The sequence below is a fragment of the Oncorhynchus clarkii genome, chromosome 23 (genome assembly GCF_045791955.1).
Source record: "Oncorhynchus clarkii lewisi isolate Uvic-CL-2024 chromosome 23, UVic_Ocla_1.0, whole genome shotgun sequence".
Classification (NCBI taxonomy): domain Eukaryota; kingdom Metazoa; phylum Chordata; class Actinopteri; order Salmoniformes; family Salmonidae; genus Oncorhynchus; species Oncorhynchus clarkii.
The window spans coordinates 17,368,433-17,383,638 of record NC_092169.1 but is presented as its reverse complement, the minus strand read 5'-3'; the positions used below and the strand labels follow the sequence as shown (position 1 = coordinate 17,383,638).

At 39.4% G+C, this 15,206-nt stretch overlaps 1 protein-coding gene across 7 annotated transcripts in view; it reads right to left on the bottom strand.

Annotated features, from left to right (window-relative positions):
- Positions 1 to 15,206, bottom strand: part of LOC139381373 (protein bicaudal C homolog 1-like) — a 73,779-nt gene that overhangs the window by 42,863 nt on the left and 15,710 nt on the right. For all 7 annotated transcript variants that reach the window (XM_071124850.1, XM_071124852.1, XM_071124855.1 and 4 more), the window contains exon 2: positions 1,922 to 1,968. In XM_071124850.1, coding sequence (XP_070980951.1) covers positions 1,922 to 1,968 — 47 coding nt within the window. The remainder of the gene's footprint in view (positions 1 to 1,921; positions 1,969 to 15,206) is intronic.

Below are 15,206 nucleotides of genomic sequence, written 5' to 3'. Positions count from 1 at the left end.
TTTGCTGCACAGCTATTTTCAGGTCTCTCCAGAGATGCTTGATAGGGTTCAAGTCAGGGCTCTGGCTGGGCCACTCAAGGACATTCAGAGACTTGTCACGAAGCCACTCCTGCATTGTCTTGGCTGTGTGCTTAGGGTCGTTGTCCTGCTGGAAGGTGAACCTTCGCCCCCAGTCTGAGGTCCTGAGAACTCTGGAGCAGGTTTTCATCAAGGATCCCTCTGTACTTTGCTCCGCTCATCTTTGCCTCGATCCTGACTAGTCTCCCAGTCCATGGCTCTGAAAAACATCCCCACAGCCAGATTCTGCCAACCCCATGCCATCCCCATCACCGTAGGGATGGTGCCATGTTTCCTTCAGATGTGACGCTTGGCATTCAGGCCAAAGAGTTCAATCTTGCTTTCATCAAACCAGAGTATCTTGTTTCTCATGGTCAGAGTCATTTAGGTGCCTTCTGGCAAACTCCAAGCGGGCTGTCATGTGCCTTTTACTGAAGAGTGGCTTCCGTCTGGCCACTCTACCATAAAGGCCTGATTGGTGGAGTGCTGCAGAGATAGTTGTCCTTCTCCCATCTCCACAGAGGCACTCTGGGGCTCTGTCAGAGTGACCAACTTCCTGGTCACCTTACTGACCAAGGCCATCCTCCCCTGATTTCCTATTGCTGGCCAAACTGAGCAGAGTACTGATGGTTCCAAATGTCTTCCATTTAAGAATGATGGAGGCTACTGTGTTCTTTGGGACGTTCAATACTACAGAAATGTTTTGGTACCCTTCTCCAGATCTGTGCCTTGACAAAATCCAGTCTCGGAGCTCTACGCACAAATCCTCCAACCTCATGGCTTGGTTTTTGCTCTGACATGCACTGTCAACTGTGGGACCGGTGTGTGCCTTTCCAAATCATGTCCAATCAATTGAATTTATCACTGGTAGACTCCAATCAAGTTGTAGAAACATCAAGGATGATCAATGGAAACAGGATGCACCTGAGCTCAATTTATAGTTTCATAGCAAAGCGTCTGAATATTTGTAATACACTTGCTAACGTTTAAAAAAAACTGTTTTTTTTTGCTTTGTCATTATGGGTTATTGTGTTTATATTGCTGAGGATTTGTACTTATTTAATCCATTTTAGAATAAGGCTGTAACATAACAAAATGTGGAAAAGGTCAAGGGGGCTGAACACTTTCAGAAGGCACTGTTTTTAGAGACAAAACACATGTCTAGAATATATGGTAAAATAAATAATGGGACGGCGCCCGGTTTAAATTTCTTGGACATGAAATGGCTGTAGGGACAGTTAAAATAAATGACATAGCAGTAGGCAATTTAACTTCCCTCAAAACCAGAGATGGAAAATAAACAAATAACAATGCTAAAATAAACCAATATCCATCACTTATTTAATTAAAAAGTATATTAACATACTATGGAGGGAGTTCAAACACTTCAGGAAACAGCACTTTAAACAGGAGCAGTGTCTTCAAACACTTTTCCATTTTCTTTCAGGTAATTACTTGGATGCCTATGCAATAACGTAGAGCAGACTAGTACAAACTCAACTGAGTCTTAGAAAAAAAAAATATATATATTTGATGGTAACAAAATATGACAACAAAGCGGATGCATGTGTGTATGAATGCGTTGTATCCATCTCTGTCTGTACATGCTCTGTGTGTGGAGAGTAGTCCAACATTGGCCTATCAAATGTGCAGCCTCAACCTGTCAAGCACACGCCTGACTTGTGCAAGGCCTACAATAGTTTCAGGTGCATTTGTTTCAAGTCAAAATTATAGTAACGTATCTACAATCAGGACCCTATTAAACGAACACCGGACACTTTCATCACCTGAAGGAAAGTGCTCTTCTCTGGACTTCTCTGAACACAATCCAAACATGATCCAATAATACAGATTAGAGATTTACCTTCTGAAAGAAGTCCTCGCCACCATTGACTCGTCCCCCAGCGGCCGCTGTAGAGAGGAAAAAGAAACAATTCATGAAACCATTAACTGTTAAATATACAATACTGTATAACATTCACAGAGCCAAATCACGCTTCGGTTATCCAATGTCCTGGAAATGTGAGGATACCATGACTAAATCCAAAAATCTACTTTTCAGTGGATCTCCATTCCTTGGGTATTGTCATTGGCACATCAGTATATACAATTTTGGGATTTAGATAGACGTCAAACTCATTCTTGATAATCCTTATAATTAGATACAGCTTCCTTTTAACAAATTGCTGAACTTTGTATAAAAGGTCTCAGTGCTATACTACCATTATGGGTGATCCATCTTTTTTGGATATTCACACTTTTGGACAGACAATGTCTCTTCCTGTATTAGCATGGTGCCGTACGGCTGGCATGAGGAATGTTAGCTACCAGAGAACTGACTGACAGATACCTGGCAGAGCACACAATTATGTAAAGATATCCATGAGTATAAGAAATATTATTTGAAAGACTTGCCATGAAAATATACTAAAGACCTCGGCTTCTGGTACTATATAATATGGGCAAGGAACAGTCTCCCAACCACAGTGAATATACAATAATTTGTTTCTGATACAGATCATTCTGCAAGTCCTTTTGTCTGGCCTGTGGCTTTTCTGTTGATGTAAAATACATCGCTGTTCTCTGCAGAGCATTTATCCGTCATTTGAGGTGGTTTCTGTATTCACTTGATGGATTTACCACATTTTCAGCGGAACTGGGTCAGGGTCACCACAGAACTGGTGTACAGTGATAAATAATGGCCTTGATGTAATGACAAGAATTAATGTTATGATCAACTTAACCCAATGTTCTGATTAGTATCACCTCTGGATAGCAATGCATTTTCTTCAGAAAAATTACAGAAAATGTCAACATTCAAAATTATTAACTGGCTATAATTGGTCCATGGAAACACACAGTATGTACCTTGGCAAAATACTGTAGGACAATGTCATATGTAGGGTTGCAAAAATATACAGGTATATATCAAAAAAATCCATCCACTTTCCCAAAATGTACAGGGTTTACAAAAAACCCAGTTGGAAGATTCACACAATAAGCAAAATAACCAGAATACTCCAACCAGGATTTCTTTAAAAACTGGATTTTTCTGAAAGTTTCCAGAATTGTGCAACCCTAGTCATACGTCACCAAGATTTTCTATTGAAATACAGCACTTTTGCTTTCTTGATATCAACATGTAAATAATGTTGTGGAGGGTTTGACAACTTGAGTATCAATATATCTGGTCCTGAGATTTATCCAAGTTGCTTCCCCACTCTGAAACCTGTCCAGTTTCATTAGATTTAAAAAGGTACCTTCTTAATTATCCGTCACCATGTGATCCATAAGGAGTGGTGAAATGCAATACTAGTGGCTTGACATTTGAAAGAAAACAAATATTTCACTGTTCATTCTCAATATAACATTTCTTCGGTAAGAAAAAATGTAGGAATAAGATAAATGACCCCAACAGGTGTTTTATTTTGTGTCCTCACAAACTGGCCCTTGGTGATGGAGTAATAACTTCATAAAGTACATTGCACACATGCTTGTACTTACTCCCCCGCAAAAACACCTCTGCAGCTATTTCACACGAGGGCCTGCTTCATTCAGAACAATGTAGCCCATACATTTCACATGAAATACTATTCACAGTCCCCGATTAGTCTGAAAGCGGCAGCTTTCTTACAGGGAACATTATTTTTAAAATGACCAATAGTTATAAGAGTTTGATATTTTAACAGAAGCAACAAAACGGCCTATGTGGCATCGATTCCAGTCAGAAACAGTTATTCTAGTGTCAAAAATGACTACAAAGTGTAAATTGGATAATTTTGGTCATAAAGTCAGTCTCGTCTAAAACGGAGTTTGAAACATCCGTGCGTCTCAAGGGTAAATGAAGGTTGGGTTTTGATTTGACGATTTCCATTTGCCCACTAACATGGGCGAACAGCTGCGGTGATTGCACTCTATCCAATAGTATATACAGTGAGACTTGAGAAATACTGCGCCAAAACATCAAAATGAAATACAGATTTCTTGAGTCATCTTAGATTCATTCTGGGGATTCTGAGGAAGTGAAATAGGCTTCCGCGTCTAGTGTCTCATGGGAGACAAACATCATTAAACAAAAACGCGAAATCGGTCAGAAACACACCTCCAAGACTGGAATCTCGTTTTCCTAATGTCCAGACAAACAAACACATGCCAAATCGGTATGTTCAATGGCTTTAAGGAAATGCTGTGTTTAAAAAAAAAAAGTGTCTAACTGCAGGGAGCCTGGCTAATAAGACATGTCGGCGCTGCCAGTATGCTGTGTTTGAATAATAGGCTAAAATCCTCAAATTGGAATTGAAAAAGAAGCGCAGGTTGGGGTCAGCATGCCCTGTGGGAGTTGTTGGTCATTGTAGATGAGGAGTGTGTTGAATCACACAGTTGAGAGGAGGTGGGAGTATTAGAATTGGAGGTCAAATGGATGAGGTAGATGGTACAGCCTATTAGGGCCACACTAGGAGAAGGGATGATACTGGCCTAGCATGTCTGACTTTGGGAAAGATTAAGACTCTGGTAGGGGGTGGGCCGGCATTATTGGAAACATACAGTATCAAATTACAGAATAACACCAACAGAAAGGAATACTGTTCAGTAAAAACAATACACACTCTGATCAAAATACTAACATTGTCTTAGTTCTGTAGGTTATGAGACAGTGGAGACATAGCAGCAGGTGTACTGTAGCTTAGCATTTTCAGGTTTAGCCAACAGTTCTTAAAAGACACACAGAAAACTAGACAGAAATAAACCACACAAAACTCCGCTCTGTAAGGCTCTCAAGCAGAAAATGTGTTGATCAAATCTCAATGTCCACAACATAACATTATTATTCAAGTGGTAGAATGAGAATTTAAACAGGGGTCAAAAACCAAGCCCTGGAAGGAAAGCCACTAAATCTGTGACTAAATTATTTAAGGTAATTTCCATGTAAAAGGACCCATGAGCACCAACATGAAGTTCATAAGAGATTGGGTGTCAAAGGAAAGCCTTTTTTTGTAGTGCTGAGCGATTAACTGAGAATCCTGTTATGTTTCGTTTTTTAAACAACTAAGTCGGTACAATTATTTGATTTTTTTTCTTTTTTCTGAGAGCACATTGCACAGTTTCTCTAGAAATAAATCAGATCCAGCCTGAACTGTGCAATGTAGTAGGGAGGCCAATTCTACATAGTTTAGCACATAACTGGTAATTAACTAATGTGACGATAATCCATTGCGTATCTACTTGTCCGGTCTGTGTTTCTTTTAAGCCTGCTACAGAAAAGACTGAAGAATACACAATAATTAGGTGATATAGAAAGCAGCTGTTGCTTCGGGAAGTATCTCTACCTGAAAATACATGACCTAAGTGATTGATAGTTGGTATTCAGCAGTCATAAAAGTATGCCTTATTTACGTTGAAGAACTACAAAAGTGATTGTCAGACAGCATAGGCAGCAGCTCTATAGATAGATGACTTGAAATGAAATAAAGTCAGAAAAATAAAACAAAATGTACACAACTAAAATATTTTATAAGAGTTAAGTAATGTGAATAAATTATAGTTACCTGTAAGCAGTAATGGGCAGACACTACCATCAAGGAACTTTTATTAATTGTTTTAGTCTGTGTTGTTACATCGTTCAACACACATAACTCATAGTACATTTAATGTTGAAAAAAAAATTGAAACCAAATTTTTTATTTTTTATAATCGAACCGAAACATCCTCAAAAGGCAGTAATCGCTCGGCACTATTTTCGATCAATTCAACCATTTTCCATCCTAAAAATGTGGAATAAGCAAAGGCTTTGATTACTTGTCATACAGATGGAAAAGGGGTCTTAGAAAACATCTACCAGAAAAAGTTAAGGTATTACAAATACACCAAAAAACAATAACGTTGAAGAACCCTGCCAACTAATATCTAATGTACTTATATTTAGTTTAGTCAAATTTGTTCTGCTTTCTGTAAGTTTAAGAAACATTGCCTTGTGCCTTGAAATTCCATTACCAAAAACACACATAGCTTTAAAATATTTTCAAATGTATGTACCTCATGAGGAGAATAATGAAAGTGCACAGAAGTAACAAGGTAGGCCTATCAATTAGGTATAGTATTTATTTTACAGATACATTTTGTTTATGAATTAGTAAGTGATTAAAACTCAATTCTGTTACCAAATCGATAACAAATTTTCAGACAAATTGGTAATGCAATTTCTGCAATCAAATTGGATACAAAGGGAATTCATAGTAGTCACAAACCAAACTCGGCTAGCCGAACAAGTGTGCTCAGATACTCTCTCGAAATACATTTGATTGAAAAATGAGAATAAAATAGGCAATAGTAAGGTTTGTCCATTATGAGATGCCATAGCCAGTATACTATTCCTCAAAATAGATTCATTCTAAGATAATGTCAAAATTTGACAGATTTCTTGAGTTTTTCTTTAGTCGCGCAATTTTACAATCAAACTAAGATGTTTGGTGCAGTATTTCTCAAAGAGAAAATGTGCATGACAACAAGTAATCTCTCCTTGAATGACAAAGAATTCCTACTGTTGACCAATCACAGATGAAGGGGTGTAGACTACAGCTCCGAAACTTCAGCTTGCCTCAAGAAAACACTTAATGTGCCCATACAGTTGGAAAACCTCTTACCGAAGAGTGTGCAAAGCTGTCATCAAGGCAAAGGGTGGCTATTTGAAGAATCTCATAAATATTTTATTTGTTTAACACTTTTTTGGTTACTACATGATTCCATATGTGTTATTTCATAGTTTTGATGTCTTCACTATTATTCTACAAAAATAGTAAAAATAAAGAAAACCCCTTTAAATGAGGTGTTCTACTCATTCAAGGGTTTTGACCAGTAGTGTACATTTACTGTACTGAACTCTACTTACTGTGTCCTACTTTGATGTCCATACTTGTAAAACATAGAAGTCTACGACTGGTTTTTGATTTTGTCCGGTCCACACCAACCATAATAGCCATTATGTAGAATAATACCCCCAAATGCAAACGAGGATATTGCATACTTTTAGCTTTGTGTACCTACTTAAGATATGTCACCATGAAGAGAATGGCATTCTTATCCATAATTATGCATTTCTGTACAGTACAGATCAGGGACCCATGATCAAATGCCATTACCAGATGTAAATCCGCTTCACTTACTGTAGTTCAATAACCAAAAGTTAATTCATAGCTGACACTCCATTCTTTTGTATTTTACCCTCTTTTTTTCTCCCCACTTTCAATCGTCTCATCGCTGCAACTCCCCAACGGGCTGGGGAGGCAATGGTCGGGTCATGATTCCGTCGAAACATGACCCACCAAACCACACTTCAACACTGGTCCGCTTAACCTGGAAGCCAGTAGCACCTGTGTCGGAGGAAACACTGTTCACCTGACAACCAAGGTCAGCCTGCAGGCGCCCGGCCCGCCACAAAAAGTCGCTAGAGCGCCATGACCCCCCCCCGGCCAAACCAATCCCGAATACAGAGGACGATGGGCCAATTGTGCACCGCCCTATGGGACTCCCGATCACGGCCGGTTATGATACAGCCCGGGATCAAACCCGGGACCTCAGTGACGCCTCTAGCGATGCAGTGCCTAAGACTGCTGCGCCACTCTGGAGGCTGATATATTTTAATGTTAACTCGAAGCAGATATTTAAGATATTATTTTGGAAAACATGGTCACATAAAAAAAACTGAGGCAGATATTGCCAAAATTCTGTTACCAAACTTTGCATCTGAACAGTTCTTCCAGTAAAAACATCTTTGTAAAATGTCCAGTGTAAATAGTTAGTCCTTGTGCATGGTTGTTAGGTATGTTAAACTTTTAAATAAATGGTTTCTGTTTCTGAAAAATCTGAGTCTCAGCGCAATTTCGTTACCGTGGAATTGCCCTTAAACAAAAGCACATTAATCTAAGAATGTTCATCCTCCGGCGGATCCCAATTAAAAACAGTCTGAAATAAAACGTGAACTAGATCGAATGATTAAAGTACTAATGACAAACATCCGTAATGCACAAGAAGGACCATCAGACCAATATACTCCAAGTCCAACTATAAATGCCTTTGAATCCCCTACACCGTAAATCTTCTAGATCAACAGGCCTGTCACTATGTTTGAAGTTATTGGACATTCAAATGTACTCCATCCTTCTATTATGAAAAAAGTGGGTGGAAAAAAAAAAAATTATCTGGCATATGATGCAAGACTGTCGTAAAACAGTGTGCAACAACAGTGTTTTCTAAAGATGCTGGCAGGCAAATATAAACAGATTATGATGATTTGAGATAAAAGGCTTAATAATCACACAAGTGGGTATGTGTTGCACTTCATCAACTCAGCCTCAGTGGAGGAATACAAATAATGTGTTTTCTAAAATTCCTTATTCCGTAGACTTTTACACTCATACCCGTATACGGGTTGAAAATGGCAGATTTGGGTAGGCTTGGGCAGTGTACAATATATACAACCGACCGGGGTATTTAGAAATAGCCACAGGATGGTTTTTCAATACCATCAATATCATTTAAACTATTCATTTGAAGTTGTTCAATACATTTTCATATTTGTAGCAATTTAAAAAAAGTCAATACCTGCAGTCAACATTTTCAAAACATTAGGAGATAAAGAACGTGATCTGCTTTATGTCAGCTGTCACATGACTTTACATTATGAAGCTTACATAGTTCTCCAGAACAGTTGAGCCAGTCATGTATCTGTTTGTAAATAGCACAACGGGAGACAACGGGAGCAGGTGAGTCCGGCTGTGTGTTGACAGGGGTTGCGTTTTATATTGAAAGTCAGTATTGTTACACTTCGATAGAGTGATCAGGGACAAGCAACTATAGTTTTCATTCACAGAAAATACATTAGTGCAAGACATTCGGCAGAAAATAGCTTCATTTTCATCAGACGACAACACAAGTGCTGCGCTATTTCGCTGACAGCCACACAAGTAAATGAGCTTACAATGAAAAAGCAAGGTGTTTTTTGCAAAAACGATGCATGGTCATCATATTTCTAACGTTTAGGCCTATCATATTGTTTTTTGTTCACATTCACTTGTAAATGTCCAAACTCACCAAAAATGACATTCGGTTGCTCCTACCTATATACACTGTATGTATAACTTGATGAGCTGGATTGCCTGTCTTTGAAATTAGTTTATTTTCATTTCTGCTGGTTGGCATATTTCACATGTGCTAATTTTGTTAGCATTCTGCTAATAAATGCCCAAATTGATTTTTTTGCCGTTTTGTTTTGCGCCACCTTGTGTACAAAGCCGGTAATAATGTGAATCCCGGTGTGAGATCAAGTATGACAATATGAAAATCTGGATACCGCCCAACCCTACTAATAAGTGTCTAATTTGGAATGCACTGGCTACTGCAACATGCTACAAATGATGTCAGAGTGCAGGCTCTGCACTTCACAGTGCTGTATGGGTCTTGACTGACAGCCGTGCTGAACTTAAGCACCGCACTCAACAAGAAGCTGCACACCTCCCACCCGCAAAATTGGGCAACTTTTGCAATTTTTTTGTTGTCTGAGTGAGGAACTGCTGTAAATTAAAAGAGGACTCAATGTATGTTCAAAAAATACAGTTGAAGTCGAAAGTTTACACACACCTGAGCCAAATACATTTTAATTCAGTTTTTCACAATTCCTGACATTTAATCCTAGTAGAAATTCCATTTTAGGTCAGTTAGGATCACCACTTTATTTTAAGAATGTGAAATGTCAGAATACTAGTAGAGAATGATATATTTCAGCTTTTATTTCTTTCATCATTCCCAGTGGGACAAAAGTTTACATACACTCAATTAGTATTTGGTAGCATTGCCTTAAATTGTTTAACTTGGGTCAAACTTTTCCGGTAGCCTTCCACAAGCTTCCCACAATATGTTGGGTGAATTTTGGCCCATTCCTCCCGATAGAGCTGGTGTAACTGAGTCAGGTTTGTAGGCCTCCTTGCTCGCACACGCTTTTTCAATTCTGCCCACAAATTTTCTATGGGATTGAGGTGAGGGCTTTGTGATGGCCACTCCAATACCTTGACATTGTTGTCCTTAAGCCATTTTGCCACAACTTTGGAAGTATGTGTGGGGTCATTGTCCATTTGGAACTACCCATTTGCGACCAAGCTTTACCTGATGTCTTGTGATGTTGCTTCAATATATCCACATAATTTTCCTCCGTCATGATGCCATCTATTTTGTGAAGTACACCAGTCCCTCCTACAGCAAAGCACCCCCACAACTTGCTGCTGCCACCCCCGTGCTTCGCGGTTGGGATGGTGTTCTTCGGCTTGCAAGCTTCCACCTTTTTCCTCCAAAGATAACGATGGTCATTATGGCAAAACAGTTCTATTTTTTTTCTTCATCAGACCAGAATACATTTCTCCAAAAAGTACGATCATTGTCCCCATGTGCAGTTGCAAACCGTAGTCTGGCTTTTTTATGGCGGTATGGAGCAGTGGCTTCTTCCTCGCTGAGCATCCTTTCAGGTTATGTCGATATAGGACTCGTTTTGGATATAGATACTTTTGTACCAGTTTCCTCCAGAATCTTCACAAGGTCCTTTGCTGTTGTTCTAGGATTGATTTGCACTTCTCGCACCAAAGTATGTTCATCTCTAGGAGAGCGGTATGACGGCTGCGTGGTCCCATGGTGTTTACACTTGCGTACGATTGTTTGTACAGATGAACATGGTACCTTCAGGCATTTGGAAATTGCTCCAAAAGGATGATCCAGACTTGTGGAGGTCGACAATTATTTTCTGAGGTCTTGGCTGATTTCTTTTGATTTTCCCATGATGTCAAGCAAAGAGGCACTGAATTTGAAGGTAGGTGTGGAAATACATCCACAGGTACACCTCCAATTGACTCAAATGATGTCAATTAGCCTATCAGAAGCTGCTAAATCCATGAAATCTCCATTATTTTCCCAAGCTGTTTAAAAGGCAGTCAACTTAGTGTATGTAAACTTCTGACCCACTGGAATTGTGATACAGTGAATTATAAGTGAAATAATCTGTTTGTAAACAATTGTTGGAAAAATTACCTTTGTCATGCACAAAGTAGATGTCCTAACCGACTTGCCAAAACTATAGTTTGTTAACAAGAAATTTAAGGAGTGTTTGAAAAACAAGTTTTAATGACTCAAACCTAAGTGTATGTAAACTTCCGACTTCAACTGTAGATGTTGAGGACTATAATGAATATCACTTTGTCATACAAGCAAGCCAAACAAGTCCAAATGTGCGCTTCACATGTCCATATCATAAAACTCATGTCATATAGTGTCAACATTTATGATCACTATGTTTGATCTACAATTACAAGATGACATGGCATCATACCCTGGGTTGTTCCGAACAGAATGAGATTGTTTTGTCTATTGTGAAGAAAATTTGCTGCAATTATGATTGGTTCTCTCTGAATTTCCCTGTGAAATCCAAAAACTCTAAGATCATATTTTATAACTTAGCTTGACATGGCAATAGGACAAGCTTTCGTTTTTGGATTGCGTAAACAACAGTAATTGTGTGATGGCGGGGATGTAGGGTTGTGTTCCAAACAAAACTAAGTGTGCTTGCTTAGTTCCTCAACGACACAGCTAGGAGAGCTAAAAAAAAGCACCTTATAGTTAAAGTCTCTTCCGAGTCATAAAAGTGCATTGAAATTAATTAGGAACGGGCACACTTTGGAAGGGTGTTTGGCCACTTGAAGACACCAGTTAGTCATCTCACTCAAACACCTTGCCATTTTTTGTGTTGTTATGTTGCCCCTACCCCACATTCTTCAGGAATATTCTCATGTTACTGAATGTCTCCAGAGTATCTTCTGATTTCGTTATCAGCAAATGCGGTGAAAAGTACAGTAAATGTCAAATGCACATAAAATCAAAAGTTTGGATTCAGTCTTGTGTCAGGTGAATTGTAGCGTACTCAACTTTGGTCTAATCATTTTACCATAATCTCCAAACTGTTCCCTTTTGCTTGCTACTATGCATATGCATTCCATATTTCTTCCGTAAGAAACATTTCAATGTAGCCCTAGCCGTATAGGCAAATTCCCACGAGTGTAAAGGATAACACATGTACTCTATAGGGAACGCAACACAGCATTTCCAGCCAGAGGAGCTGGTGGTATGACTGGAGACAGTAGTGTAGTACAGGACATAAGGCTATGCGAGGAGTGAAAAACATCCTGACAGCAGATGCATGGCGTGCAACTGCAGCAAGCAGGCATGTGTATCAGAGTGCCTTCTCTATAATAACCAAAAAATGCGTGACTGGGTTAAATGAAGATTAGGTTAAACGAGGACAAGCCATGGACTCATGTTTCCAGCTTCTTAGAGGAATCTATGGGTTTCACCATTCAACATTGTAATGTCAGGGGTGTATGTGAAATATGAAGTAAATGTATGATTAGTAATTGCCTATGTGACCATTTAAAAAAACACCATCAAAATGAATTATACCCACACAGCCATTAGTTTAACATGTGAATATTCCAGCAAAACATTCCAGCAAAACCAAAGCATAATTTCTGTCACTATAAAATAGCTCCAGGGAGCAGTATGGAGGATGCACCACGAGCCTGGGCAGATTAATTAAGTCTGGTATCCATTATGAGTACAGAAAGTGATATTCTCCCTTGTTTAGTAGGGTTGAGGGGTAAGAGGAATGTAACAGTGTTTGAGCTATAGAATTATGGCATCATTCCACATAAACTAGGCTTGGGTGGTATACCGTATAGCGGGGTATTTGGAAATAGCCAAGGGATGGTTTTTCAATACCGTCAACACCGTTGAAACTATTTTCTTTAATACAGTTGAAGTTGGACGTTTACATACACTTAGATTGGAGTCATTAACTCGTTTTCAAACACTCCACAAATGTATTGTTAACAAACTATAGTTTTGGCAAGTTGGTTAGGACATCTACTGTGTGTATGACAAGTAATTTTTCCAACAATTGATTACAGACAGACTATTTCACTTATAATTCACTGTATCACAATTCCAGTGGGTCAGAAGTTTACACACACTAAGTTGACTGCCCCTTTAAAACAGCTTGGAAAATTCCAGAAAATTATGTCATGGCTTTAGAAGCTTCTGATAGGCTAATTGACATCATTTGAGTCAATTGGAGGTGTACCTGTGGATGTATTTCAAGGCCTACCTTCAAACTTAGTGCCTCTTTGCTTGACATCATGGGAAAAGCAAAAGACCTCAGATAAAATATTGTAGACCTCCACAAGTCTGGTTTATCCTTGGGAACCATTTCCAAATGCCTTGAGGTACAACATTCATCTGTACAAACAATAGTACGCAAGTATAAACACCATGGGACCATGCAGCCGCGATACAGCTCAGGAAGGAGACGCGTTCTGTCTCCTAGAGATGAACATACTTTGGTGCGAGAAGTGCAAATCAATCCCAGAACAAAAGCAAAGTACCTTGTGAAGATGCTGGAGGAAATGGGTACAAAACGATCTATATCCACAGTAAAACAGAGTCCTATATTGACGTATCCTGAAAGGCCGCTCAGCAAGGAAGAAGCCACTGCTCCAAACCACCATAAAAAAGCCAGACTAAGGTTTGCAACTGTACATGGGGACAAAGATCATACCTTTTGTAGAAATGTCATTTGGTCTGATGAAACATCAAAACAAATCAAAATCTATTTGTCACATGTGCCGAATACAACTGGTGTCACACATACAGTGAAATGCTTACGTACAGGCTCTAACCAATAGTGCAAAAAAGGTGTTCGGTAAGTCAAGACATAAAACAACAGTAAAAAGACAGGCTATATACAGTAGCGAGGCTACATACAGACACCGGTTGGTTAGTCAGGCTGATTGAGGTAGTATGTACATGTTCAGTGCCTTGCGAAAGTATTCGGCCCCCTTGAACTTTGCGACCTTTTGCCACATTTCAGGCTTCAAACATAAAGATATAAAACTGTATTTTTTTGTGAAGAATCAACAACAAGTGGGACACAATCTTTTTTTAACAGTTCAAAAACTGAAAAATTGGGCGTGCAAAATTATTCAGCCCCTTTACTTTCAGTGCAGCAAACTCTCTCCAGAAGTTCAGTGAGGATCTCTGAATGATCCAATGTTGACCTAAATGACTAATGATGATAAATACAATCCACCTGTGTGTAATCAAGTCTCCGTATAAATGCACCTGCACTGTGATAGTCTCAGAGGTCCGTTAAAAGCGCAGAGAGCATCATGAAGAACAAGGAACACACCAGGCAGGTCCGAGATACTGTGGTGAAGAAGTTTAAAGCCGGATTTGGATACAAAAAGATTTCCCAAGCTTTAAACATCCCAAGGAGCATTGTGCAAGCGATAATATTGAAATGGAAGGAGTATCAGACCACTGCAAATCTACCAAGACCTGGCCGTCCCTCTAAACTTTCAGCTCATACAAGGAGAAGACTGATCAGAGATGCAGCCAAGAGGCCCATGATCACTCTGGATGAACTGCAGAGATCTACAGCTGAGGTGGGAGACTCTGTCCATAGGACAACAATCAGTCGTATATTGCACAAATCTGGCCTTTATGGAAGAGTGGCAAGAAGAAAGCCATTTCTTAAAGATATCCATAAAAAGTGTTGTTTAAAGTTTGCCACAAGCCACCTGGGAGACACACCAAACATGTGGAAGAAGGTGCTCTGGTCAGATGAAACCAAAATTGAACTTTTGGGCAACAATGCAAAACGTTATGTTTGGCGTAAAAGCAACACAGCTCATCACCCTGAACACACCATCCCCACTGTCAAACATGGTGGTGGCATGGTTTGGGCCTGCTTTTCTTCAGCAGGGACAGGGAAGATGGTTAAAATTGATGGGAAGATGGATGGAGCCAAATACAGGACCATTCTGGAAGGAAACCTGATGGAGTCTGCAAAAGACCTGAGACTGGGACGGAGATGTCTTCCAACAAGACAATGATCCAAAACATAAAGCAAAATCTACAATGGAATGGTTCAAAAATAAACATATCCAGGTGTTAGAATGGCCAAGTCAAAGTCCAGACCTGAATCCAATCGAGAATCTGTGGAAAGAACTGAAAACTGCTGTTCACAAATGCTCTCCATCCAACCTCACTGAGCTCGAGCTGTT